We start from the raw sequence: 27,909 nt of genomic DNA, 5'->3' as shown, positions 1-27,909 counted from the left end.
GTTCTCATGGACTTGCAGTCACGTAGGTACTGTGACAACAACACAACTAAAGCAATATATTGTAACGGAAATGCTCCAGACATGACGTCGCCTTCTGGCGCTCTGGAATTTTCTACGCGTATTCTAGAATGTTCGGGACTTACATTGCTTGCGTGTATAAATGGTTGCGGACCGAACATCGCGGGAGCATTGTTTAAATAAAGTATTTAAACAATGGCGGGAGTTAGTCTACTATCGAACGAGATCGAGCACGGAAATATAAATTGCGAAGTGTGTGTGATATAATAATCGATATAAATTGTACGGTTTTTATAGTGTTTTAGTTTTGTTTAATAAATATTGATATAAATCGAACCCGAATTTATAAATAACGTTACATTGGTGTCAGGTGTGGAATTAATTAAATTAAAAGTAAGATTAAATTAAGTGCTTCTGCTTGTGTATGCCTGTAACAAGATCTGCTGCCGCTAAAATGGAAGAAACGATGCTCAATTTGCTCCAGCAAATCCAAAATGGCCAACAGGTGTTGCAACAAGAAATGAAAAGCAACCACGAGAAGTTGGAAGAAAATTCTAGAAATTTTGAAGAAAATTCTAGAAATATTCAAGAGAAGTTCGAGAAAATGGAAGAAAATTCTAGAAAGATTAATGAAGAAAATTCTAGAAATATTCAAGAGAAGTTCGAGAAGTTGGAAGAAAATTCTAGAAATATTCAAGAGAAGTTCGAGAAATTGGAAGAAAATTCTAGAAGGATTAATGAAGAAAATTCTAGAAATATTCAAGAGAAGTTCGAGAAGTTGGAAGAAAATTCTAGAAAGATTATCGAAGAAAAAGTTGAAGATAGATTTACGGAAGTTTCCAAAACATTTAAAGCAACATTCGTTGAGATTGAGCACAAGTATGAAGAGCTGCGCGAGCAATTCTTGCGACTGACTACGGAAGAGCGTACTAGTAGTGCCCCAGATGAATTACTGATGGGCCGTCTTCTTGAGGTGCCACAGTCTACTCATTACAAGAAGGTCGACTCAGAAACAAATACAAGAGTAGAAGGCGACGTTCAGCAAGCCCGAATAAAGCCACCTACTTTTGATGGTAAGATTCCTTGGACCACGTACGTTCGACAGTTTGAAGCAGCGGCTGCGGCAAATAAATGGACTCTTCAAGACAAAACTACAGCCCTGATTCTTGCTTTGAGAGGAGATGCTCTGGATGTGTTGCGGACTATCCCCGAGGATCAACAGAACTTCCAACAAATAGTAGCGCGACTCGAAATGCGATATGGCGATAAACACCTTCAGCAAGTTTACTATGCCCAAGTCAAGAACCGAATGCAGAAACCTGGAGAAAGTTTGCAGGAACTTGAAGCGGACATCGCTAGACTGATTCGATTGGCATACACTACGGCACCGGAGAGCTTTCTTGATCAACTGGCTGTACAAACATTTATCGATGCCGTTCGTGATGGAGATGCCCAGCAGGCTTTGAGACTGGCTAGGCACGACAAAATTGAGAAAGCTTTGGTCCATGCGTTAGAATTCGAAGCCGCCAAGAAAGCTAGTCATGGAAGTGCGCGAGTACGTATGGTGGAACCTCGCAGTGACAGCCGGGTAAGAACCATCGAAGAGGAAGGTGGTTCTGAAAGTTTTGAAGAAAAGGTCAGTAAAGTAGTGGAAGAAAAGGTCAATAAAGCAATACAGTCACTGGCAAAGAAACGTGAACCACGATGTTGGCATTGCGGCGAGATTGGACACGTTCGCCGCAACTGCCAAAAACCATTACAGCAGTCGGAAAACTAAGAAAGGTCGACAGGAAGGGGCTATCGTCGACCTGCAGAAACAAAGCCCCGATCTTCACTGTAAACATTTCGTCGTCTGGAAAAGTCCACAATAATGCAGACGCTTTGTCAAGAAGACCGTGCAAGGACAACTGCACACATTGTTCTAAAATAGAAGACAAGATTGGCCATCTGCGGCGAACAACTGTAGAGAGTGAGGAATGGAAGCCAAACGAAATCAAAACGGCCCAAGAAAACGACCCAAGTTTAAAAACTGTTCTGAATTGGATGCGCCACGGACAAAGACCAGACTGGCAAGACATTAGCGCCACAAGTCCTGAAGTAAAGAGTTATTGGGGCCAATGGAATAGCCTGACTCTGAAAGACAACCTGTTGTATAGGACCCTTGAAAGTGAAGATGGCACCGAATCGACGCTGCAATTAATAGTACTAGAAGCAAAGTGTCGGAAGTATTGCGAAAATTGCATGACGGCGCTTCCGGAGGACACTTTGGTATTACGAAAACGTTGCAAAGGGTACGTGAGCGATTCTATTGGGTCAACCGTAAAGAAGATGTCCGGCGATGGTGTCAAAAATGCGAGTTATGTGCTACTGGAAACGGACCAGTTTCCAAGAAAAAGGCACCCATGAGGCAGTATAACGTTGGTAGTCCGATGGAACGAGTTGCTATCGATATCGCAGGACCGTTTCCCGAGACAGATGGCGGAAATAAATATATCCTAGTCGCTATGGATTATTTCACAAAGTGGACTGAAGCTTACGCCATTCCAAACCAAGAGGCAGCAAAAGTTGCAGAAGTGTTGGTAAAGGACTTCTTTACACGTTGTGGTGTTCCTATAGAAATCCATTCAGACCAAGGAAGGAACTTTGAATCGGCTTTGTTCCAAGATGTTTGTCGATTGGTAGGAGCCAATAAAACCAGAACAACACCTTTGGATCCTCAGTCAGATGGAATGGTTGAGAGAATGAATCGAACGATGGGTAAATATCTTTCAAAAGTCGTGGCAGAACATCAGAAAAATTGGGACCAGTACCTCCACCTGTTCCTTATGGCGTATCGATCAGCCGTCAACGAGACCACGGGTCAGACTCCTGCCTGCCTTATGTTGGGTCGTGAACTACGCCTTCCATGTGACCTCGAGTTTGGGCGTAAACCCCATGAAGAATATGTCGCAGGTGAAAATTAAGTTGACCAACTAAAGGCGAAGATGAACGATATTCACGACTTGGCTAGAAGTCATATTCAGATTGCCAGCGATCGCATGAAAAATCAATACAACCTCCGCTCGGCCAATGAAACCTTTGAAGCTGGAGATCTGGTATGGCTGCACAATCCACAGAGGCGAAGAGGTCTTTCTCCCAAGCTACAAAGACAATGGGAAGGTCCGTATGAGGTGATCAAGAAAATAAATGACGTGATATATCGAATGAACCACCGGAAACCGAAAGTTGTCCACATTAATCGACTCGCACGATATGCCGGATCCAACAACAACGAAGAAGTTAGAGGTATTCGAGTCTCGAGAAGAGGAACGCAGCTTTGGGATCGAGCCAAACTTTAACGATTTTATGTCAAATTACGCCCAGCGGAAGAAAGCTCGATTTGGCGTTACTCAGGAAATTTGTCAAAATATTTTTGAGCTTCCGGTTAACGTTTCCATCGCCCATTGTGTCGCCGAAGACCTTCGCATGGGTAGAGGTATAGCTTCCGTATTCCGGAAAAAATTTGGAAGAATAGACGAGTTGATAAAGCAAAGACCACGAGTGGGTAAAGTACTGCGCTTGGAAGATAGTCAACGCTCTTTGTTCTACTTGGTTTCAAAGAAAACGTCAGAAGGCAAACCCACCTATGAAAACCTCTGGTCTGCTTTAAAAAGCTTAAAGAAACTCATGGCATACTATCTATGACATAAATAGCTTGGCGATCCCGAAGATTGGATGTGGTTTAGATGGGTTGGACTGGAAGATAGTGCGAACCATGATCGAAGTGATTTTTAGAAACACTAGCGTTCGAATTACAGAGTGCTGCTTCAACCCACAGGGGACGACCCTCCGCAAAACTGTGGACTGTTACTTTTTCAAGAAAGGTGTTTGTCGAGCAGGCTCTGATTGCAGATTCCGACACGAGGCATTAAAAAGTAATATTAACGCAGTTTCTGAACGAGACGTCCAGAATTAAGAAGGGGGCAGTGTAACGGAAATGCTCCAGACATGACGTCGCCTTCTGGCGCTCTGGAATTTTCTACGCGTATTCTAGAATGTTCGGGACTTACATTGCTTGCGTGTATAAATGGTTGCGGACCGAACATCGCGGGAGTTAGTCTACTACGGAACGAGTACGTATGAAACATCGAGCGCGAAAATCTGAAATAAATTGCGAAGTGTGTGTGATATAATAATCGATATAAATTGTACGGTTTTTATAGTGTTTTAGTTTTGTTTAATAAATATTGATATAAATCGAACCCGAATTTATAAATCACATTACAATATACTACTATAATATAATCAATGTTAAAATACAATATGTAAACCTACACTATACAATAAAATGGTTTTGTACTATATTTGACATAGTTTGTTTACTGGTATATTATTATAAATTGACAAAAATGTGAAAACTAAAGTACTTTCTTCATATAAGTTTTAGTATTGGTTGTAAAAGAATATTTCGGTAAAGGTGGGGGACAAGGAAATGTTGGGTTTGTCACATTTTCTATTTTCTCACACTGAAGTACGCTTTCACTTGAAAAACTACCTCCATATATAGAAACCGGTGGGCAGACATTATAACCTAATTTGGAATAAAATAATTCTTGACCCTTCGTTGACAAATATATAACTTCTAATTTAAGGATGTTTCGGCAATATTCTTCGGCGGTAATCATCAAATATTTCCCATAGCCGTTACCCCGCAACAATTTATCTATTACAACAGACTCCACGAAGCAAGCATTTCTCATCGATGGAATGACGGAAAGTTTACAGTGGCCTATAACTTTGTTTTCTTTCAGAAGAATGAGATTAGTCGGCAGGTTGTCACAGGAGCTGTCGAGGCTACGCATTCGAGCAGTGGTACTTCTCTTCCATTCGTCGTTGATTAAGTTACAACATTGCTCCTTGTATTGTGGGTGTTTGTGAATGGGTACAACTTGTAAATCCATTCCTGAAACATCATGAAATTAAGACTTTTTAATGTTCATTACAAAAAAGGGAAGATTTGGAAGATAACTTTGGAGATGGGAATAAATACATAATTCTCTGACTCCATATGAGGTCCTAGCACAAGCATAATAATAAATAGTTCATAATTTTGTTATGTCTGTCTCTTAGCACGATATCTCAAAAGAAAAGATTGCGAGTTATTGGCAAAACAACATTGCTAAAGGGAATTTTCTGATGTTGTTTATGGTATACAATACACCTCATCAATCTCAAGTTTGCTGTTCCAAAATCACTATAAGACACACATACACACAATAGTTATTTGTACAAAAATGTGTGCCTTTTCGGGATGAGGAAGAGTCGTGTCGCGTCGTCCAGCAACATTCCGGGTCACGCAAAATCATTTTTGATCACATTGTATCTATATGTATATGAGTATACCCTGATTTTCCTAAAAATAAGTGGCAACAGTTTTTCGCAGAATTAAACGTACCTATGCCTAAGATTTGTTTTATGAACCATATCATTGTTGAATAATTTTAGAAATCATACAAAAATTCAGTCTTAAAATGGAATGATTCGGTGATTTTCTCTCACTTTATTTAAACAAACATCCAGTGCCGTCTAAAATTTGTAAATATCAAAATGTGTGTTGTACGCAAATCATTTCCTTACCTTCTTACTACAGTACCTACATTCATACCACACTAATTATAGGTATATAAGCTTGTTAGGTATACTGGAATAGTTATCGTGACATTTTTGTAAAACTTCTAAATCCCAGTGTCCTGAAAGGTATAATTATTTCCAAAAATTCATTTATACAAAGTGTATGAATCAACTAAAGTCAGTACTTACGTACTATTAAACACATATAAATACGGAAATATGAAACATTTTTTCTCAGGAATTAGAATTAATATTATACTCTCATTTTAAACAAAAATCCTAATCCTAAGTGTTCAACTGCGAGGTTCGACTGTTAACCTAAAGAATTATAATTTTTTTATATGAATTGAGAGCAACACTTCTTGTTTATTGACTTTAGCTTTTAGTTTGGGAACAATTTTTTACTAAACTTGTGTCAATTTACATTAGATATGAATAGGCTTTGGCGCTCTTATTGATTAATAAAAGGGAGTTATTGTGTTAAAGATCAATATGAAATTGTTCCATAAAAAAAGGTTGTTGAATCTCTCGATAACTTGATGGTCAACTGTACTGTTCCATTAATTCATTTCAATCCTGATAAAAAAGGCGACATACTTGCCGATCTATAAGTTCCATAACAAAGTTAGCAATAGTGCCCACTTCACAGTTGGATAAGACTGTGTAGTTTGCATTGTTAAATTTATGAATAGAATGAAATCAAAAGCCTGAACCAAAGACTACCCCTTTTTGCTTAAACTGACCATTAGGAATTGTCTTTGAAGCAAACATAACTGTGTCATGTTTGTCACCATGCAAGTGTTGAAGCAGGTTGATATATTATGTTAAATTCTACAAACAGATGGTTGAGATGGTATGGAATTATAGATGAATGAACACATGGACCCAGTATTTGCTTACAGTAAGTATATATTTCAGATACCTACCTACTTCGTGTTATGGTAAAGTATGTAGGTGGTTATATCTCCCTTTAGGGAAATTTGTTATAAAGAAAATTATTTACATGTAATTGCATACAGCCACCGCTAGAGGGCTCAACTTAAACTGCAAAGCAAAAGGCCAGGATTGCTCAAAAATATTTGAAATTGAATGTTGTATTAAAAGGGAAGCCCCCCGCTCGCGCATGCTGCTGTGTTATAGAATATCACAGCGCCATTCTGTGTTCATTTACACGTGCGCGTTGTGCGTCGTTCCTCCACTTTGTATAGTTCTCTAATCATTTTCAATTACAAAAAACTGTAACGGTGAATTTAGCCCAATGTTACAAAACTTTTACGTCAAACAATAATCGGTATGTAACCCTAAAGGAATCAAAGGTGACCCCCCCCCCTCCTTGATGACATAAAATTTCACATACCTCTTGTATAAGAGAGCTAATAGTCCAAATAATCACTTTGGAATTCCCAAATCACGAATTTCGTCAGAGATCAATATATATTCGGATAAATTCCATGCGTTCTACCTTACGCTTTCAGCTGTTTTTTTAATCGACGTGTACTCCGATGCGGCTGACGAAGAAAGGTACATGAAAATGAACCACCCAAAAATCAAGGCGTTGTCAGTTCTGCGCGAAAAATTGCGTGATTGAATTCCATCAATAGGTGGAGCCGTCTATCAAATCGCCTCAAATATTACTAGGGATCTTTGTAAATGTATAGTGAGTTGGGTTGGTAGAGCAGCCAAGGCTGAAACACCGCCCACTCAAAATAAAGGCAAAATAAAAATAAAATTTTAAGTTTGCATAGCTATTTTATATGTTTATCAGAAAGACTGATTACACTACATATGGTTCGTATTTGTTGTACCAGCCACTCAAGTTAGTATTTAGCTTTGTTCTCAAGTCTGAAATTTGTTTCATCGCCACTAACATCTATAACCAATAGAATATCTGATCAAAAATAAAAAGGAACTTTTTCTTCAAGTTTACTTTCAGCTTCACAAACATAAAAATACATAACAATATAAATTTAATTAAACAGCATCACATTAAAATTATCTCTGCAATGAAACATTGAAAAGATGTTTATTCCGTTGTGGATCAAGTAGTACCAATAAAAAGTTAAAAATAGGCAAGCGCTTTTTGAAGCATATGCACCAAACACAGGAGAAGCTAAAAAACACGCCTATTGCAAATAAAAAATATGTTTACTGTACTCTACCAACCGAAAAAATATATGGGGGACCGGAATAAAAAAATTACTATATCCAGAAAACCTGAACCAAGACATATAAAAATAGATTCTGGATGGAACCGAAACCAAAACAAGAGCTGGTGTTGTAGAATCTACAGATAATCTATTATATTTTCTATACTATACCAGGTGAGTTTCTCAGAATTTAACAATAAAACTTCAGTTTTCATGTCGGATATATTTTTGAGTTGACACAAACTTTTGTTTGTTCCAATGAAAACCAATTTTTTAATAATAAATAATTATTCTTTTCAGGTATCGATTGTTTTCATTGCACAAATTACCTTGGGTATGTAGGCATGTACCCGCCAAGGCCCCCTTGGCTATGTTCTTGATATTGTCTTAATTTATCGGAATTTTAGTTTTAGAGTTAATGTTGCGCATCTAGCGGTGATTGCTTGCAATTAAAAACTCGGCATGTTGTTTACAAGAAAAAATCCCATAAACATAAACTGTACAAGTATACACCTCCTAAATAAGGTAGAGGGACACCCAAAAATGAACCTTTAAAATGTCTTAATTTCTAAAGCTTTTATTTACACAAATGGTCCCCTATATCATTGAATGTAATTATACCATTGAATTTAGTTATAAAATTCAATGATTATACTTATTCAATGCCTATATCATTTGGACACAATCCACACACCACAAACAATGGCTAAATTTGTTGTCTTATTAAACCTCACCATTTTGGTACATTTTCTAAACTAAGTTTCTGCTCAAAAGTCACAATACCTAAAAACAAATGACAATAGCTTATTGATAAGGCTTTTATTGTACTTAATTCATTTAGATTAGTCCCATCTGAGATGGCTTACCCTGTACATATACCAATATTCACACTTTCTATGACGAGAAAAAAACCGATAAACCAGAAATAATGATGTATTGCAATTATTATATTAAATTAAAAAATATATTCATGATCATGCGTGAAAAGAAAAATGAATTTTGCAAACTGCACTCACTACTTAGGTAGGGTGCACATGCACATAAAAAGATAAAAATGTAATAGGTACAAATAAAATGTTGCAAAAGCTTTAAAAATGATGCAAAGAAGTTCCATAAAAGTTCAAAATCGTACTCACTTTTTGATACAATCTCTGGAAAAATCTATTTAAAAAACCCATGATTACAAAAAAGTTAAAAATAAAAGCCCACCTGTAAACCAACATAACCTTAAATTATACTAGCTCAATTAAAAACATTCAACATTTGTGTAATATAAACAAACTTTAAAAAATGTTACCCGGTCGATTAGGTTTAGGTCCAGGTATTCCGGACAATCCCTTGTCGTTATCATGGCACGACTCTGCGTGGATACCAATTTTAAACACTACCAATGTAATGGACTACTTCTCGGAGAGATCTAATCCCTTCTTCGATCGAACCTGTAATAATGAAATAGTTAAAATGCAACGGTTAAATCCCGAACAATTACAGTATGCTATGAGTAGGTAATTCCGATATTGTGTAAATGTTTTTTAGGAATATGACTGGATTAGAATATGTTTTATTGCACGTACAAGAACCAATATTATATGTGATACGAAAACAGCATCGACATACACCTTCACAAGTGACACCTCTAGCAGACTATTACATAATCGCAGGAGTCGTGTATCAGGCTCCTGATTTGGCTAGTGTATTAAATTCACGACTGGTGAGTTAATCGCATTCTGCCTACAGCGCTATAACCTTCATCCACAGCTATCTGCCGTCCATCACATACAATCTTCATTCGAAGAATGCGCCGGATTCTCTCGATACCATCCCAGTAAAGGCTACTTTTGGGATTTTAAATCACAAAAAAATGCACCCGATAAGGCTAAGACAAAGGAAGAGAAACCGAAAGAGGAGTCAAGCTCCCTATTTCAAAGACAGCGTGTTGATATGCTCCTAGGTGAACTGATAAAGCAATTTCCATTACCTCAACCGCCACAACCTAAGGTAACGGTTGCACCTATTAAGACCGAGCCAGAGAATGGTACTCCTGAACATAAAGAAGTGCCCAAAGTTGAAGTAAAACAGGAGAAAATTAAACCTCCACCAGAAAAGAAACCTAAAGTGTAATTAGCTAATTTTTTTGTACTAATTTTTGTAAGGCAGTGTATATTAAGTTTTAAAATCAATCATATTTATTGTGACTTTTCTTTTCACTAAAGCTAATTTAAATCCTACAAAATAGTTTGTATTAATCATAGCAGATATCATTACTGTACAATCTGCTGTGCAAATCAAAAGTAAGCACTGTGTCCGAGATAAGGAGAACCCTAAGAGATACAAATTTGTTTAAATGGGGGAAAAGTAGCGCAATCAAAGCTCTAAGAAGAAAGCGGTTAAAATGCTTGAAAAATTTTTTGGTTTTTCAAATATTTTGAAAAAATCAGATTTTTTGATTTTACGAATTTATAGTCTCAATTTTTTCGAAATTTCCCTTTTTAATTAATCTTATTTTATTACGAAATTGAAAGTGCACTTGCAGCAAATTAATTAATGGGTGATACTTATTGTTTACTTTCTGCCAGAAAGTTTCTGGTATTCTTTTGTTTTTTATTATCACAGCCTACTCAGATGTATAAACATGTAATTAATTAATCTGGATAGGTACTTTGTGTAAAATATTGAATAATCTAAAAACTATGGGGACACCCTTATAAAAATTGAAGAGAACACAAAGGACAATCGAATAGCGAAATTGAAATCTATACCATTGAATTTAGATAGATATAAAATAAATTCAGTGTACGAGTATAATGTTACCGACGAAATCCGGCATTTTGCAAAATGACCAATGCATCAGGCAAACGTTCACATTTGTCATTTAAGTTAGAGCAACCTATTTATAGTTGTATACTATTCAATATTGGATTTATTTCATAGATGGCGACACTTACAAAAAGTAAATTTGCTGATGTTGCACGAATAGAATGTAACCTTTCGATGGATTACATTAGGCACTCTGGTTTCTCTTCAATTGCGAATAAATCTTTCGCCTTTTACTAAAGATTTCCGTGGAGAGGAACAACTCAAATGAGTTTATAACCAATTTTTTAAATGCCCGACGAAAGTTGGGCAATAATTAAAATAAACAAATATGCAACTTGCAAATTTCGCTTATACCAGCCTCTTTAATTCCCAATGGAAGCAGTGGCATTTGGCAATAATCGCTGTGGGTTTATCCATATATATAAGAGAAGTATATATGGGGTTATCACACCAAACACGTGCGCATTACGGATCGTGACATACCCTACCCAAAGTTGCGGCCCGGTTTCCAGGCAAGTTTATTTCGCCAGACAACTTTTGATACCTAGCTTCTTTTATAAATGGCGTGAAAACGGAAAATTTACCTTTGACCACCGAAAACAGAAACAAAGTTGGCAAATATTGCTGTACAAGTTACAGAATTATGTATTAATCTTGATTGGATTGAAAGGTATGCTATTTATATTTTGAACAAATCCAAACAGGTAACTCGCGCCATTTGAAAATCAATTTGGAGTGGGGACGATATCAATGATAGGTATATAGGAGAATTTTTAAATCTTTATCTTGCAGAGCTTAGATTTCAGAGCAAGAAATTATTTCTTGATCTGAGATCTAAATATTTATAACAAAATTGCAACACACAATACAAATATTGTGCCACTGAAAGAATTTAAATTTAAAATCCCAAAATATTGGCATATGTTGAAAACACGTGGACTACAACAAGTTGTATTATTTTGGTTGGTACCCCTGACTGTCAATCTGCACAACCCATTTCAAACAATAAAAACCTTCGAATTTGAAAAATTCAACTTTCCCGTAACATGCGAACGCAAACCCGTCGTAATCGTAATGAATCTACAAAATAGAGAAACAAACCGCTGAAAAAATAAGTTAAATTTGTCAGAAATCGATGACAAAGGAACAAAGTGAATTAGTATTAGTATCGTTTGAACCTGGCTTTTCATAACAGCGTGACAGTCACGCATTAAGCGTTCACCGTCAGATAATGTGCAATTGTGTTATTTAAGGAGTTTGTAATGTTTTTACTTGTGTGAATCTATTTGTTTTTATTTAAGTTTGTAAAAAGTGGGTGCTAAACTTACAATGAGTGATGATGATAGAGACATTGACGTTGAAAGCGATGTGAGTATATTCGGTTGTATTTACGTAAACATTCTTGGATCAATATTAAACAGTGGCATGTGTATATGCAATGCAATTTTTTAGGAGGGGAATGATTCGGATTCAAGACAACAAGGTGCTAGACAAACACCTAATAGTCAGTACTATTCTCAGGTTAGTTCATTATAAACACATCACTTTATCATACCACAAAGGAGCACTTATCATCAGTATTGTAAACATATTGCTTGACAATAACTGTTTTCATTGTAACACTTTTACTTGATTTATACAGTTTACCAATATTTTCATTGACCCTATTCCTTAGTAACAACTAGATCAAGATCAATTTTACATTAATTGGTTTATTTCTATAGAAGCTGAGGTGGATACATACTTCTGAGGTTGATCTTTGATGTTTCATATAAATTTATCTGATACCCTTCACTGTGAATACTGAGGTGAATACATTTGTTTCCATGCACATTAACTATAGTTTGAAAGGGTGGTAGCTGAGGTGGTAGCACATAGAGAAACAGATGGTTTAAAAGTTCTAGAAGAATAGAAATTAATATGCAAATTGACTAAATCGAGGACTAAACCCTTCCATCAATTCATGACAAAACCACTCTGGTGTTTTGTTATCAGAAATAAGCCATTTAGTTCTATTCAAGTGTTCGCGTTTTATTAAAGCAGGCTTTAGACTCGGCCTTAGAACTACACGGGATCGAGCCATTGCTGCATTTTGTATCAACAAAGTATAGATTTCTACAGCTGTTGTGTTTAATCCTCGGTTTAATCTATGTAGGGCAGTTTACATCTCGGTTTACATCACAGTAGTTCTACAGATTTAGAGAATTGTAGTCAACATGCCGTTGATTTACTTCAAACACAGCCCTGATTTTAAAAAAAAACTCAATTTTGTTAAGTACTAATTCCATTTGCACCCACACTCACATACCTACTTCCAGTAAAAAAGTTCCACAAGTTCAAAAATCAGAAACATGAGATGACTCAAAATTTAAATTTTTAAAAATCCGAATTTTTGACTGATGTTTTATACGCACCTGCACTAGTACTATATCTTGTACTATATGTTTCAGAACTATTAGTTGTCATCGGTTTTCATATAGGTAGGCCTCGAGGTAGGCACACAGAGCTGGGCAGAATACTTTCAAAAAGTATTTGAATACTATCAAAGGCGAGATCAAAGGTATTCGAATACTATAAAAAGTATTCAAATACTTTGAAAAGTATTCGAATACAGTAAAAAGTATTCAAATACTTGTCACTCAAATACATTAAAAATTTATAATAGTACTAGATAAAAGTCTACTACTTAAAAAATGTCAAGTTATACTTTGTATGTGGGCTACTTGGAAGAACAGCGTTTTGTGCGCTGAATGTAGTCCCTTTCCCTGAGGTTAGCTTTTTTTTATATTTCTATTGTTATATACAAATTTAATGGGAGTAAAAGCGTAGTATTATTATTATCATATTATTATGTAGGAGGTACCAGGACCTTTCTTATAGTACACCTTTCTGAAATTAGTCCTAGCGATTTTGAAACAGCTCCTTTTTTGTCCGTCCGTCTGTCCGTGTTCATGATAACTTGTTTAGAAACGTGCGATCGCTTTGAAAATTGGTACACATGGTCTTGAAGGTCCCTATTGTTTTTAAGTTACGTAGACTTTCGGGTCAAAAAGTTTCACTCTAGGATCGTTCGGTATTCAGTTGTATCGGATTTTTATATTTGATTTTATGATAATGGAACCTTCCCTCAAACATTTCTAAATAGTTCTCAAATATTTGAATAACTTAAAAGTATTCAATTACTATGCGAAGTATTCGAATACTAAATATTTGTGAAAGTATTTGAGTTACAAATACAAATACTACTTCCATAAAAGTATTTAATTACAAAGTATTTGAATACTGAAAAGTATTTACAAAATCGAATACTGCCCAGCTCTGTTAAGGCACAAAATAAAATTTTTAAGCAGGCAGTTGCCTAGACTTCAAACCACAACCCTTTTCGATTTCCAAAAATCAAAAGTTTCCTTTGAGGTTTCCTTACTAGGTCTATATTTTTATAATCCAATTTTACATTATAAACTTTTACATTTTTTCCTATAAGTATAGTATTGCAAGATTTTCCAGTAATAGCACCAAATTGTGCTTTTTGAAATTAATCATATAACAATTATTACACTTTAGTACATTAATAAAGATGTGTTCTGTTCGAGGTTCTGTTTAAAGAAAGCCTTGCAATATAGGAAAATAACTAAAAACGTAGGTAATCTATAATGTCGAGCTCGATGTCGAGTCTAATGTAAAATTGGAGCATAAAGTAAACTGTTTCAAACCAATGTAGACAACGAGCGACAAATACAGACAGTCACACAGAAAGTTCAAATGATCAAATAAATTAAATCAGTTAGTCCCTTGACTATTGTCTACCTATGTCTAACTATTCCGGTTTTAAAAAAAAATGCGTTTTATCTGCATAAGAGTTGTGACACATTTTACTTGTTTACGTTGGTAGACTTAAAATTAATGTCTAATGTCATGAACCTGAGCTAATTTAGCTCGTAATTTAGTTTGTAAGATGGCCTTAATACAAAAAAAGTTGTTATTTAATTTTTGAAAAAATAGATTTCAGCAAAAATTTAAAGATTAAATAAATAAATTTAGATATTTATTTCTATATGTAATCTATTTGTGTAAATTTATTTTCAAGTCCAGCAACGTAAAAGATGGTTTATATTCAAAAATTACTATAAACACGAAATTTTAAATTAGTGTATCCCATAAACTATACATGTTGGGGGGCCAAATAAAATATCAAATTAAAGGTACTTTTATACAGTACAGTTTTTAATAATGGATGATTTTACCTAAGTATTGCCGTTAGCGGGTTATTTGAGAAAAATCGAAAAAAAGCAGAAATTTTTGCAGATTTTTGACCACAGAAATTTCTCCCGACGTCAGTCGAATGGGCAAACTTGATTTTTCACTCTCTTTACCATTTACAAGTCGGAAAAATAAAATCTTCTACCGGACCTTTTGTAATCAGAAAGTACAAATTGACTGGACATTATTTACCAAATCTGAGTTTAAACAAGATTTTGACATTTGATTGGCTGCCTACTGCAATATAAAGCCAATCAAATGTCTTAATACCGGATTAAACAATAATCCGGGATTATTTTTTTTGTGCAACTGGCCGTGAGAAAAATATCATTTAAGTTTCAGTTATCAGTGCGCAACACAGTAGTAATCTGTACTGCCAGTGACATCATTTGACCTAATCGAGTGTGTACAATTGAAATTTATAGCACCAAACATTAAGATCTTTAAAAAAGGAGATCTTGTGAAAAGTTGGTATCTCATTTCTTAAACTGTGCGGAATTCTACATTACTATATAACTAAAATTCATGAGTGAAAATGGAACTTTTTTCATTTTCTATAATTATCGATAGTGACGTTCATAAGAGCTCAGAGGGTTAAATGACTACTAAAATAGGGCACGTCGTTCGAATGGAAGAAAGCAAACACGCAAAAAGAATGCTGGAAGGGGACAGGCGGAAAAAAGAAAATAGCACGGCCAAAAAAGAAGTGGCTAGATGCAGTGATCAGATGTGAAGAGTGTGGGGGTGGAAAACCAGAGCAAGAGATAGGGTAAAATGGAATAAAGTAGTGGATAAGATTAAACAAATGTGAATATTAGCGTAAAGCAGAGAGAGACAAGTTATAACTAGACCGCGCGTAACGTAGATTTTACTATAAACACCTGTTGTCATATCTTCACTAATTCGAGCCAATCACGAGAATGATTAATGAACGGAACATCTAAAATAACAGCTTATTTCATTATATTGCATATCATCTCAGCGATTTTTGCCCCGCGGTGCATTGTGTGTTGCATACTGTGTCAACAACAGCTTAGATACGTTAAGCGCAGTCTAGTTATAGCAAGTCTCTGGGGTAAAGTCAATAATTTAATGTAATAAGGTACATACCTGATGATACATGATACCTGATGTCTGTGAAGTTGGCTCAAACTTATTCTAGTTCTTTAGTAATCAACAAACCAGCGATAGTGTTCGACTTCTATTTTAAAGAAATTATTCCGATTTACCTTCCCATTGGCTCGTATGTATAAATAAAAGTAAGCAAATGCTTATACTTGCAAAATTCAAAGTAAATACTCGTAACTGTCCCTTCATACTGGTCTGTTTAGCATGGTTTAGCAGCGCTGCACTGTGTCCTGTCCTTCTGCTCAGCAGCGCTGTTAAGTCGCCCAGAGTGAAGGAGCACTTCCGGGTTTTTACTTTGAATTTTGCAAGTATAAGCATTTGCTTACTTTTATTCATGCGGGCCATTGTCTCAAAGCAAGCTCATATTTGTCACAATTTAATGCTGATTGTTAACATCTGGTTAGTGGCACATTGATGCTTGTTAGTAGTGCATGAACCAGCGAAATATATTTATAGTGACTTTAAAATGTATATCGATGGTTTAAATTTGAGGATGACTTTTTAAGTGAAGGACAAAAATTACTATAACTTGTAAATAATAATTCTTAATTAAATTGGGAGGGGGGGTCCAAATTCAAGTAGACCTCAAAAATACGGATAATTTATAATTATAACTCAGTATTATCACAGATTTAAATATACTATATTTAAATCTGTGGTATTATTAATAAACAACTGCAAATCAGATATTAATACCAAGAATACACAAATTTTCTATTTTGAATGCCTATACAATTGTAGAATTCTAATCAAGTAATATTTTTGTCTAGGCTGAAAAAAGAGCTCATCACAACGCGCTGGAGCGTAAACGACGTGACCATATCAAGGATAGTTTTAGTAGTTTGCGAGACTCGGTACCTGCTTTAAGCGGAGAGAAGGTAAATCTATTTCTCAAGAATAGTAATTTTCATATCTGAACAGGCGAGCCGTGCTCAAATTTTGAAAAAGGCCGCCGAATATATCCAGTTCATGAGAAGGAAAAACAATGCGCATCAACAAGACATTGAAGATCTGAAGCGACAAAACAGTTTACTTGAAGCTCAAAGTATAAAAGTAAAGTGACGATCGTTCATCTTTCACAATCATTCGTTTTTTAGTACGAACGTTAGAAAAGGCGAAAACATCAGGGTCATTCACTTTAGATGCTTCTGACCTTAAAGAATCCGAGTCAGATACATCCGATACTGATAGCTCCATTCAACCAAGAAGACTAAAAAAACTAAAAGTATCAGCTTATCACTAATCTTCATAGTCATTCTTAAAGACAATTTCTTTTATTTCCAAATATGTGTCATGAAATCGGCAGTTATCCAGGTTGTTGGTATAGTGACAGTTGGTTACTAAAGTTTGTATAATTGCTTTCATTGAAGATAATAATGTTATATTGTAATGGTGATCCCGATAATTTTATTTGAAGTAACTACCTGTCAATTTATGTGGTAGAAAGTAGTATGTGATTTAAAAACAGTACAAACTGTAATAAAACAATAATATTCATTTCAATATTTTATATTGAAATTATTTAGTTAATGTACAGTAACAATAAATTATATCTTATAAGTTTAAACATGTTCTTTTTTACTTCTATTATTAAGCCGGGCTACACATGGTCTGGCAAGCCTGACAGTTTGAACTGAACAGTCTGCCTGTACGTGTAGAATTGTCGTTGGTGCGCGGTTTGATCAACTATGCTTTGGGCACAGTACTTTGGGGGTATGCTCCTTCCGATTTTGAAAAAAAAATTTCAAAATTCGTACCACCCGCACCCAAATTCTGTTTTCGACGAAATTTGGTTTTAGAGCATGAAAATCACGAATCTGATATTGGTTTTAGGAAATTCGAAAAAAAATTCCACCGCAAATCCTGGCCTGACAACGAACAACGTAAGTCGGTATTAGAATTAATTACTCTATTTTTTGTACTGCGGTAATCAGCTCAGTAGAGGCCGGTGCGGGGAGCTCTGCCGCGCCGCCCTCCCTCACAATAAAAAAGCAATAAAGTGGAATTAATCCTTTAAAAAAACAATAACATTTGATATTTCCCGCTTTTAAAAAATAACCAAAATAAGAAAAACAAACGATGGTAGCCATAAATCTCGTGTTAACAGCACTGAGAAGGGCTCTTCCTCTGGCGCTCCAAATTTATTGCGGTTGTCATGGCAACCACCGATGCATAAGTTCGCGGGTGGAGTGGGAGATCGTGCTCTTTGCATGGATTGGATATCGGGCTCGGGTCATTGCGCCCGCAGCGATTTGCGTAGCGCATATGTGTGACTAAAATTATTAAATAAATTATTGTTTCCCGCATTTTTCAAACATATTGATCCGTTGTATGTACAGTATTTTTCAGATTTTTATTAGACTGAACTGTAAAGTGCAATTATGAAGGTGAGTGAAATTAAAAAACTTAGATTTAGTTGTTTAAGCTTAAATGAGAAAGTACAAATAAAAGAAAATGGTCGTCCAACGCCAGAATTAAATATCGTGCAAGAGCAACGGAAGTGCAAAAATAAAAATGCTTTTACGCGGAAATTTGACAAAACCATTTACATTAAGACTCTTTGGATTTGTGGTTGCGAGGAAAACAACTCGTTCTTTTGCTTTGTATGTCTGCTTTTCGGGGGCGAAGATAACTGGACTAAAAACGGCGTAAACGATTTAAAGCACCTTTCGGTAAAAATTAAAAAACACGAAAATAGTGCCAAACATCGAAATAATTTTGTCAGTTTTCAACTTCTAGGAAAGACTAATATTACTAGATTCCTAAGTGCAACGTGTGCGGATGCAAAACGAAAACATAATGAGACTGTGATAAAAAATCGACAGGTACTCTCAAAAATTATCGATATATTAAAACTGTGCGGAACTTGTAATCTTCCCCTTCGCGGTCACGATGAGAAAGAAGGCTCCTCAAATAGAGGCGTATTTTTAGAATTGGTGGATTTTTTGGCAAATGTCGATATTGCCTTTAATAGTCATATTCAAGAAGCGAGAGTGTTCAAAGGGACATCAAAGTCTATTCAGAATGAACTTTTGCAATGTATGTTTGAGGTTTGTCGTGAACATATTCTTGGAGAAATTAGAGAATCTACGTATCTCGCACTTATGGCAGACGACACTACTGATGTATCAACTCAAACTCAAACTGTAGTTGTATTGCGTTATGAACTAAATGGAAAAATATTTGAGCGGTTTTGGGGGTTTGCAAATCCAAAAAGTCAAGATGCAGAAGGACTGTCTCAATGTATTTTAGAGCAGATTTCGCCGATTTTACCAGATTGCTTTGAAAAACTGATTTGTCAAACATATGACGGAGCTGTTGTTATGCGCGGTCATTTAAATGGTGTTAACGTGAAACTTCGAGAACAATACAAAAATGCACACTTTGTATATTGCTACGCTCATCGGCTTCATAAAATATTAGAACAAGCAGTTTCGAGTATCAGTAGTGTACAAATATTTTTTACAAGTTTAAAAGGCATATCAGCCTTTTTTTCTCAATCACCAGATAGAATGGCAGCTCTTCAACACCTTCCAAAAACTTCACAAACGCGATGGGATTTTAACTCTTGTATAGTACAGACTGTTTACAACAATAAAGACGACCTTATTGACTGTTTTGAAAATATCATTTCAGGAATTCCAAAACAATACAATTCTGAAACGATTACCCAAGCAGCGGGATTTATTAAATGGCTAGAAGATGACTCATTTTTATTTTGGTTAAACTTTTTTTCAAAAGTCATGCCACATATTGATATTTTATATAGTCAGCTACAAAAAATTGAAATAGATGTTGTAAAAGTCCAGGAATGTATAAACGATTTTGAAACAGAAATTGCACAAATTAGAAATAATTTATTACCACCCATTAAAAATGAACCAGTAAATACAGAAGTTCCAAGAAAGCGACCTAGACTTAATCAAGAAGATGTAAACATATCTGCAAAAGAAGTATGTGATATAATAACGTCAGAATTGAGAATTCGGTTTTCTTTTAATAATCATTTATGTGGTGCAAAATTATTTTTAAGGGAAAATTATAAGATATATGCAAAAACACTGCCTTTGGAAGACATTGATCAATTTTCTCAAGCGTTCCCTATGATAGACAAAGAAATTCTAAAAATGGAACTAGCTATATTTTACTCAAGAAGTGAAATAACAGGGCAAAATTTTTCCGGGTGTTTACCCACATTAAACTTTCTAACATCTTTCGGCTTGGATAGTGCGTTCGGCGAAGTTGTGAAAGTTTTAAAAATTTTGGTGACTCTTCCAATGATCACATGTGAAGCGGAAAGGTGTTTTTCGACATTAAAGTTAGTTGAGACCTATTTAAGAGATACCATAAGTGGAGAAAGTGCTCTTGTAATGCTTGCAATTGAGAAGTCGATGGTGCAAGAAATACCAAATTTTAACGAAAAAGTTATTGAAAAGTTTATCTCCGACAAGAATAGAAGAATGGATTTTCACTTCACAAAATAATTCTGGTGAGTAATAGTAAATTAATTGCTTCAATTTACATTTGCGGACCTATTGGCAGCTCTTATGATCATAATCACAGCATATGATACCTACAATACAAGATAGGTATAATTAAAGTCACTAAATATAGTATATATTATACTATATCTAGTGACTTTAGGTATAATATTGCGCATGTGGGCGGAGTTATGAATTACGCAAGGTGAAGTCATGCGGAGCCTTTCACTGATTTTGCGTTTTTGGTACTTTTTCTTGGAATTTGTGAATTAGTTTTCAACAAAATGCGGTGTTCTGTAGTTAGATGTACATACCAAAACTAATGGATTAAAGTAGTTTACAAGTGATTTAATTCCAAAATGGCGAAAATATTCAAAAGTGCTGGGCACATTTTTGTTAGGACACCTTGTACATGTGGGTTATTTGATGAGATTAAATGAGCAAACTATATACCCCATTATTATTACTCATTATTTGGAAAAACGCTGCATCATAGCGTAAAGCATCTTTAAATGTGATTATTAGGTAATGATTTCTTCATATTTTTCGGCATACCATTTTTATAGCTTTGATCAATTCAACTCTTTTTCATTCAAATTTTAAACTCCGCATGACGTCATGCGCCAACTGGTCGAATTTGGAACGGTAATCTAGCATATCATATTTTCTTTACTTCATGTAGGGACCAGGGGGATCTGGGATTATGTTTAAGGGGGAGGGGGGGTCATTTTTGAAAGACGGAAGGGGGGAATACCCCTTAGTGAAGAGGGGTCTAGGGGTTCTCCCCACAAAAAAAAATATATACTTAAACATTTATTTACATAAGGCACTGGTTTTACATTAATGTCAAATATCACACATAAAAAGGCAATACTAGGCAATTAAAATTACACCGACATCAGACATCTGTAAAAATGCCTGAAAAATATCAAAAAATAAATATGTATCTAAAACTAGTAACAACTAATAGTTTTTGGCTACACATAATATTAAATTACAACAAAATATCATATATATGAAAATATAAATATAAAATAGCCACCAATTATACAACGCAAAAGTTAGAGATCTGTATACGATAACATGTTAAAAGCGTCATTTTAAAATATTGTAACATAACAATTTATTGAGATAAATTAAATAGTTTTAAGGCATTAAAGGCAGTAGCTAAAGCAACATCTTCCGGTTTCTTGTTCATAAAAGCTGCAATCATCTCAACAATGGCAGGAAGAGAGCAAGGTTCGTTTCGTTGAAAAGTGCAGTAGCGATGCAAAAATGTCATTGACCTGTAACAAAAAAATCAATTCACAATGAACTAATGTTCTCGGTATGCTACTTATTTAAGATAGAAAGTACCATAGCAAACCAAAGTATGTAAAAGTTGCCAAAAAAAAGATTTGTGAATGTACTGTACCTTTCAGTTAGTGCATCTTTAACATGAGGAGGCAATTTAGAGGCACGTGTGTTTGGATACATAAACGGAGCATCTGTTTCAACCAATAAACGGTCTAAAGGTATTGTACCATCCACAAGTAATTTACGCACACCTGTATCAGATTTATCTTTACATAAGTAGCCTACAATGTTTCATATAGTTTGAGAAGTAACAACAGCCAACCAACCGGTTAGTCCTATGTAAAACCCTTGATCGAGGTACGCAAGAGCTTGTTCTGTTGTACCAGTGAAACAGTGTATTACAACAGAAGGCAGTCGAGATGAATATTGCCGTAAAATTGCTAACAAATCTTCGTGAGCTTCTCGTTCATGTATAAATAATGGCTTAGAAAGTTCACATGCTAATTGAATCTGAAACAAACATAAATTTACATAATGTTATTGTATGTCTAACAGGTTAATAACCTGCTTGTGGAAGACTGTTCTTTGCTCCTCGGGCTCGGAAAAATTTCGATTATAATCAAGTCCACACTCTCCTATAGCGACACATTCCGGATTTCCAGCTAAACTTTTTAACTCTTCCCACGATTCGTCTGTGTATGATTTTGCATCGTGAGGATGAATACCTATAAGAAACAGGTTGAAATCAAAATAGCCTCGTTGGCTATTACCTGCTGTTGAGTATAGTGTTCCGGGGTATATTCGTGTTAGTCTCAATGCTTCTTTACTGGTTCTAACTGAAGTACCGGTCACCATAATTTTTTGCACGCCTTGAAGCCATGTCAATACACCAAGCATCATAAAAATTACAATTATACATACCGGAATCCTTCGCTCGTTGTATTACAGAGTCTAAATCTCTACTATATTTCTTATTTGTTAAATTCGCACCTATATCTATCACTATTAAGTTTTCGTAGCATTGCTCTATCGTTTTTTCGTTTTCAGTCGCTTCGGCACCATTTGAGGCCATTTTTTCGATAAATACACCTTACGTAACACTCCCAATTTTGCTACTAAATTAAATTAAAAGTTAAATTAATTAAATTGCAAATATAGCTCCATTACTCATATGTTGTGCGATGCGACACAAACAGCTGATTCGTCGAAAAATTCTTTAGTGTTTTCAGGTTTGCAATATTAAAACAATAAATTTACCAGAAAATATTGCATTCAGTAAAGATGTGTTTACAGGGCGACAGTAACTAAGGGCGGATTGAGACTTGTGAAGATCGTAAACTTTACTTTGGGAATTTTTGCGTCAAGCTGACATTGTAAAACTTACCTATCTCTTGCTTTCAAAATTACACACTAGACCGTGTATGAAGAATAACCTACACTGTATCTCTCACCGTTACCGAGATACCATGGTGAATTTGAAGTTTGAACCATCCTGTACAATATTTAGGTAATTTAGGTAGCTATTTGTTTAAACAACAAAAAACAAGTATGTACTTATGCTGCAATTGCATCATTTTTGGCCTATACTGTATGTGGATGACCCCTCCATGAATCCAAAAGGCAGATCAATACATACTATGATGGCCAATACACCGTAGACGAGTCCAGGGTTATGGAAGTAGTTTATATGAGTAATTGTAGTAGGGCTACTGAAAAAGTAATTCGAACACATCTTTTCTTGTACGCGTATAGGTACATATGTAGGTACTATGTAAGGGCCGATATTTTGGAATGCAATCTACCTATAATAAATAGAGTCAATGCAATGTTATCTTCTCTGAAATCTGAATTACTAATTACTTCTTACAGGTTGACAATTTTACAATTGAACTAAACAACTTTTGCAGAAAATGTGGACGTTGAACTAAGATCAACAACTATAGTTCCATTCAAAGTAATTGTTTTGTACGTATGGGTATGATCAACCACCTAAACCTAAAATAACCTTTCAACTGGTATTAAAAAGCGAATCTTCTGTATGATGATTTTTAATAGGAATTGCAGTGAAAATCACGACCAAAAGCGCTTTTATCAAGGCTTTTATCTATGTTATGAGTCATGTACAATGTTGTTTCAATTAAACTTTAAAGCGCTGAGTGAAGGAACGATTAAAGTACCTACAGGTATAAAACCAATGGTAAAACGTAAAAATGGTGTTTATCCAACTGCGGTGTAGATCTTTGCACATGAGAATTAAGGTCATAATCCCAGAAAGAATTTAACAACAAACGATGTAACATTATCAGGAAAATTTTGCAATGTAATGTAAACATTCATTATATGGTAATGATAAGCAAAGGTATGAGAGAAAATAGGATATTTTTAAAAACTACGTCAATACAGGAGCTTATCATGATTCGACAAACGTAATTGAGGATTCGAACTCCAAATTCCTGTAATCCTATTTTTAAAACTTCGTGAACTCGTTAGAGTCGAGTTCAATTGTATAGTCATGCCAGACTGAAATTTGGGAAATCGGAATGATCAATACGTTTCTGACGCAAATGTTATAAGGGTTGCACAATGTTACAATTACAATTATAGGATCATTTGGCGAATCTAAGCAATTAAGTACCTACAAACAACAAATTAATGAGGACGTAAACATAATATTAAAGTAAACAAAGACGTCTTCTAATGAAAATCAAACAATAACATTGTGACGTGTAGTTACGAAAAACGGTCGTTTTGAATCAATCGTTTTTCCCGGGCGATTGTACAAATTGCCGTTTTGCAAGCTGATTTTACATCAAAATTTGGATTCTCCACATATTTTTTAAATTACTATTGTTCCTGCTAATTATCGTATGAGCAAATCCTTTAGAAACCGTTTATTTTGCGATATCGACCGAAAAAATTCTAGAATATTCGACGGGGTTCGAGGCTATTTGCTCGAAATTGTAGTGGGGGATAGCATATGTATAAATACAACGCCCGCTGCAAAAGTCGCCATTATAGTAATTGTCTTTGTACAACACGAAAAATCTGCTAAAACGTTGAAAAGTGAATTATTTGTGATTGTGAAATTGATATAAATTAAGGTAAAGGTTTTGCTATCCTATTTACTTTCTAGTTCTAAAGTATGCAATGTAATTTTTTTAATTTCGTTGTCAATTCCCGATTGTAGACGTTGTCACTTGTAATTCTGAAATTTCTTTTACTAAATTCCCTGTCCAGTTAACGACATTAGTAAGTTAACAACCAAATTATTGCAATTAAAATGGGGTATTTTAACGTCGTTGCAGCTTTGACTATTGCGTGATACGAAAATTAGTTAACAAAATGGCGGCCATCAGTAATTGTGCTGAATCATAAAAATGTTTGCTTTCTAAACTAATTTGGTTTGTAATTTTCAGAAAGAATGCAAATCTTCGTTAAGACCCTTACTGGTAAGACCATCACCTTAGAGGTCGAGCCATCTGACACCATCGAGAATGTGAAGGCGAAAATCCAGGACAAAGAAGGCATCCCACCCGATCAACAGCGTCTAATCTTTGCTGGAAAACAATTGGAGGACGGACGAACACTTTCCGACTATAACATCCAGAAGGAATCTACCTTGCATTTGGTGCTTCGTCTTCGAGGAGGCATGCAGATCTTCGTGAAGACTTTGACCGGCAAAACGATTACTTTGGAAGTGGAACCTTCCGATACGATTGAGAATGTTAAGGCCAAGATTCAAGACAAAGAAGGTATCCCACCAGACCAACAGCGTTTGATTTTTGCTGGAAAGCAATTGGAAGATGGCCGCACCCTTTCCGACTACAATATTCAGAAGGAATCCACTTTGCATTTGGTACTCCGTCTTCGTGGTGGCATGCAAATTTTTGTGAAGACTCTCACCGGTAAAACAATTACACTCGAAGTGGAGCCATCCGACACAATCGAGAATGTTAAGGCGAAAATCCAAGACAAAGAAGGCATTCCTCCCGATCAACAACGTTTAATTTTTGCCGGAAAGCAATTGGAAGATGGTCGCACCCTTTCGGACTACAACATTCAGAAAGAGTCCACTTTGCATTTGGTACTCCGCTTGCGTGGAGGTATGCAAATTTTTGTTAAAACGTTGACCGGAAAAACTATAACACTCGAGGTTGAGCCTTCAGATACCATCGAAAATGTGAAGGCGAAAATTCAGGACAAAGAAGGCATCCCACCAGATCAGCAACGTTTAATTTTTGCCGGAAAGCAGTTGGAAGATGGTCGCACTCTCTCAGATTACAATATCCAGAAGGAGTCGACTTTACATTTAGTACTCAGACTTCGTGGTGGTATGCAGATCTTCGTGAAAACCCTTACCGGTAAAACGATCACGTTGGAAGTGGAACCATCTGACACCATTGAAAACGTCAAAGCTAAAATTCAGGATAAAGAAGGCATTCCTCCCGATCAACAGCGTTTAATTTTTGCGGGAAAGCAGTTGGAAGATGGCCGCACTCTTTCCGATTACAACATCCAGAAAGAATCGACTTTGCATTTAGTACTTCGACTACGTGGAGGCATGCAGATTTTTGTTAAAACTTTGACCGGAAAAACCATCACGCTAGAAGTGGAGCCGTCGGACACCATTGAAAATGTAAAGGCGAAAATCCAAGACAAAGAAGGCATCCCACCAGATCAGCAACGTTTAATTTTTGCTGGTAAGCAACTCGAAGATGGTCGCACATTATCAGATTACAACATTCAAAAGGAATCGACCCTTCACTTGGTTCTGAGATTGCGTGGTGGCATGCAAATCTTCGTGAAGACTTTAACTGGCAAAACGATCACTTTGGAAGTTGAACCCTCTGATACTATCGAGAATGTAAAGGCAAAAATCCAGGACAAAGAGGGTATTCCCCCAGACCAACAGCGTTTGATCTTTGCTGGTAAACAGTTGGAGGATGGGCGTACACTTTCCGATTACAACATCCAAAAGGAATCCACTCTTCATTTGGTGTTGAGATTGCGTGGTGGCATGCAGATTTTTGTCAAGACTCTCACAGGCAAAACGATCACTTTGGAAGTAGAGCCTTCAGATACGATTGAAAACGTGAAGGCAAAAATTCAGGACAAAGAAGGAATTCCACCAGATCAACAGCGTTTAATCTTTGCTGGAAAACAGCTTGAAGATGGACGTACATTATCGGACTATAACATTCAGAAAGAGTCGACTCTCCATTTAGTACTGAGATTACGTGGTGGCTTTTAACATTTTTGCAGTTTTTCAATATTTTTGTATCTTTATTTAAAATTAAAAGGATATGGCTTTGTATGAAATCATAGCAAAATATTAAATTAATTGCAACTTTCACTTTTTATTTTTTCTATATTAATACTTCTACATTTTCAGGTTTGTGTTTACAATAATAAATTAATACCTTGCATACAATTGCGGACCGGTGGGTTTTTGAAACTGCTGTGGAATGCACATATTTTGCTCCTTGTAACTAGCGCTGGTTCTGGAAGGACCACTGAAATTTAATTAAAAAAATTTTGTCATCTTTTTTTGTGCTGTATTATAGGTTGCAGTTATGATGAGTTGGAATGATAAAGCTGGTGGGCTCTTGTCCTTTATTGCAGTTTGTGTTAAAACGCTACTGGTCTTTAGAACAGAAATTTAAACCGAGGGTAATGTGCGAGGTTGTTGCATTTACATTTAAAGCTATGTTGACAAATCCCAATAAATAGGGGGCGGGTGCAGGCGTTATGTCTTCGCCCTTTCGTTAATATGTGACAAAAAACCATACATACCTAGTTTACAAATCACCTCGTCCTTATGGATAGCAGGTCGTCATATTGGTGGAGTTTGGAATTGGCGTTGAATGAATTTTAGTGGCCGATGTAAAGTGCGGAAGCTGCGTTGGGGAGTAGGTAGAACTGTACAGACCCAATGCCGTCTGTCTGTGAAAAGATTCTTGATCGCGGAATTCTGCCTCGTGTGTCCCTATCTGCAAAGAAAAAGGCACTAATTAATTGTTTCTTTTTAACTAACGTACATGCGGGCGCGGTTGTCAAGGAGTTCCTGGAATTCCTGGGGTAGGTGAGTATATGGGAGGGAATTTGAATTTCTCTTTGGGAAGGCGATCTCTTTGTGAGGGTTTCATTACACA

General features: G+C 35.8%; 4 protein-coding genes, 1 long non-coding RNA gene and 1 other non-coding gene across 8 annotated transcripts; 4 read left to right on the top strand and 2 right to left on the bottom strand.

Annotated features, from left to right (window-relative positions):
- Positions 1 to 5,400: 5,400 nt before the first annotated feature.
- Positions 5,401 to 8,997, bottom strand: LOC116174247. Its single transcript, XR_004146069.1, has 4 exons — positions 8,912 to 8,997; positions 5,635 to 5,747; positions 5,453 to 5,583; positions 5,401 to 5,410 (listed from the first exon to the last, which is right to left on the bottom strand). It is a non-coding gene; the product is annotated as an uncharacterized LOC116174247 (long non-coding RNA).
- On the top strand, positions 8,421 to 9,960 carry LOC116174238 (mediator of RNA polymerase II transcription subunit 6). The gene is made up of 3 exons (XM_031492131.1): positions 8,421 to 9,265; positions 9,312 to 9,486; positions 9,534 to 9,960. The coding sequence occupies exons 1-3, from the start codon at positions 9,066 to 9,068 to the stop codon at positions 9,894 to 9,896; spliced, it is 738 nt and encodes a 245-aa protein (XP_031347991.1). The 5' UTR covers positions 8,421 to 9,065; the 3' UTR covers positions 9,897 to 9,960.
- An 820-nt stretch (positions 9,961 to 10,780) lies between these two features.
- LOC116160748 lies at positions 10,781 to 10,902 on the top strand. Its single transcript, XR_004143333.1, has one exon. It is a non-coding gene; the product is annotated as a U5 spliceosomal RNA (small nuclear RNA).
- A 707-nt stretch (positions 10,903 to 11,609) lies between these two features.
- On the top strand, positions 11,610 to 17,547 carry LOC116174220 (protein max). Of its 2 annotated transcripts, XM_031492116.1 has the most exons (5): positions 11,630 to 11,960; positions 12,045 to 12,113; positions 16,751 to 16,858; positions 16,902 to 17,025; positions 17,078 to 17,547. In XM_031492116.1, the coding sequence occupies exons 1-5, from the start codon at positions 11,922 to 11,924 to the stop codon at positions 17,221 to 17,223; spliced, it is 486 nt and encodes a 161-aa protein (XP_031347976.1). In that variant the 5' UTR covers positions 11,630 to 11,921; the 3' UTR covers positions 17,224 to 17,547. The 2 variants fall into 2 exon arrangements, with proteins under 2 accessions (XP_031347983.1, XP_031347976.1); XM_031492123.1 differs by lacking the exon at positions 12,045 to 12,113 and having other exon boundaries at positions 11,610 to 11,960.
- Positions 17,548 to 21,261: 3,714 nt separating this feature from the next.
- Positions 21,262 to 23,022, bottom strand: LOC116159516 (3'-5' ssDNA/RNA exonuclease TatD-like). 2 transcript variants are annotated; one of them, XM_031472506.1, is made up of 7 exons: positions 22,925 to 23,022; positions 22,679 to 22,872; positions 22,528 to 22,626; positions 22,322 to 22,482; positions 22,084 to 22,267; positions 21,876 to 22,038; positions 21,262 to 21,747 (listed from the first exon to the last, which is right to left on the bottom strand). In XM_031472506.1, exons 2-7 carry the CDS (start codon positions 22,827 to 22,829, stop codon positions 21,585 to 21,587), a joined length of 921 nt encoding a protein of 306 aa, XP_031328366.1. In that variant the 5' UTR covers positions 22,830 to 22,872; positions 22,925 to 23,022; the 3' UTR covers positions 21,262 to 21,584. The 2 variants fall into 2 exon arrangements, with proteins under 2 accessions (XP_031328366.1, XP_031328367.1); XM_031472507.1 differs by having other exon boundaries at positions 22,679 to 22,869; positions 22,925 to 22,945.
- A 1,675-nt stretch (positions 23,023 to 24,697) lies between these two features.
- Positions 24,698 to 27,076, top strand: LOC116171043 (polyubiquitin-C). Its single transcript, XM_031487692.1, has 2 exons — positions 24,698 to 24,858; positions 25,174 to 27,076. The coding sequence occupies exon 2, from the start codon at positions 25,179 to 25,181 to the stop codon at positions 27,006 to 27,008; it is 1,830 nt and encodes a 609-aa protein (XP_031343552.1). The 5' UTR covers positions 24,698 to 24,858; positions 25,174 to 25,178; the 3' UTR covers positions 27,009 to 27,076.
- Positions 27,077 to 27,909: the final 833 nt, after the last annotated feature.

This window comes from Photinus pyralis, unplaced genomic scaffold (genome assembly GCF_008802855.1).
Source record: "Photinus pyralis isolate 1611_PpyrPB1 unplaced genomic scaffold, Ppyr1.3 Ppyr1.4_LG1, whole genome shotgun sequence".
Classification (NCBI taxonomy): domain Eukaryota; kingdom Metazoa; phylum Arthropoda; class Insecta; order Coleoptera; family Lampyridae; genus Photinus; species Photinus pyralis.
Note: the sequence above shows the minus strand (reverse complement) of the source record. Positions and strands in the feature narration are given on the sequence as shown.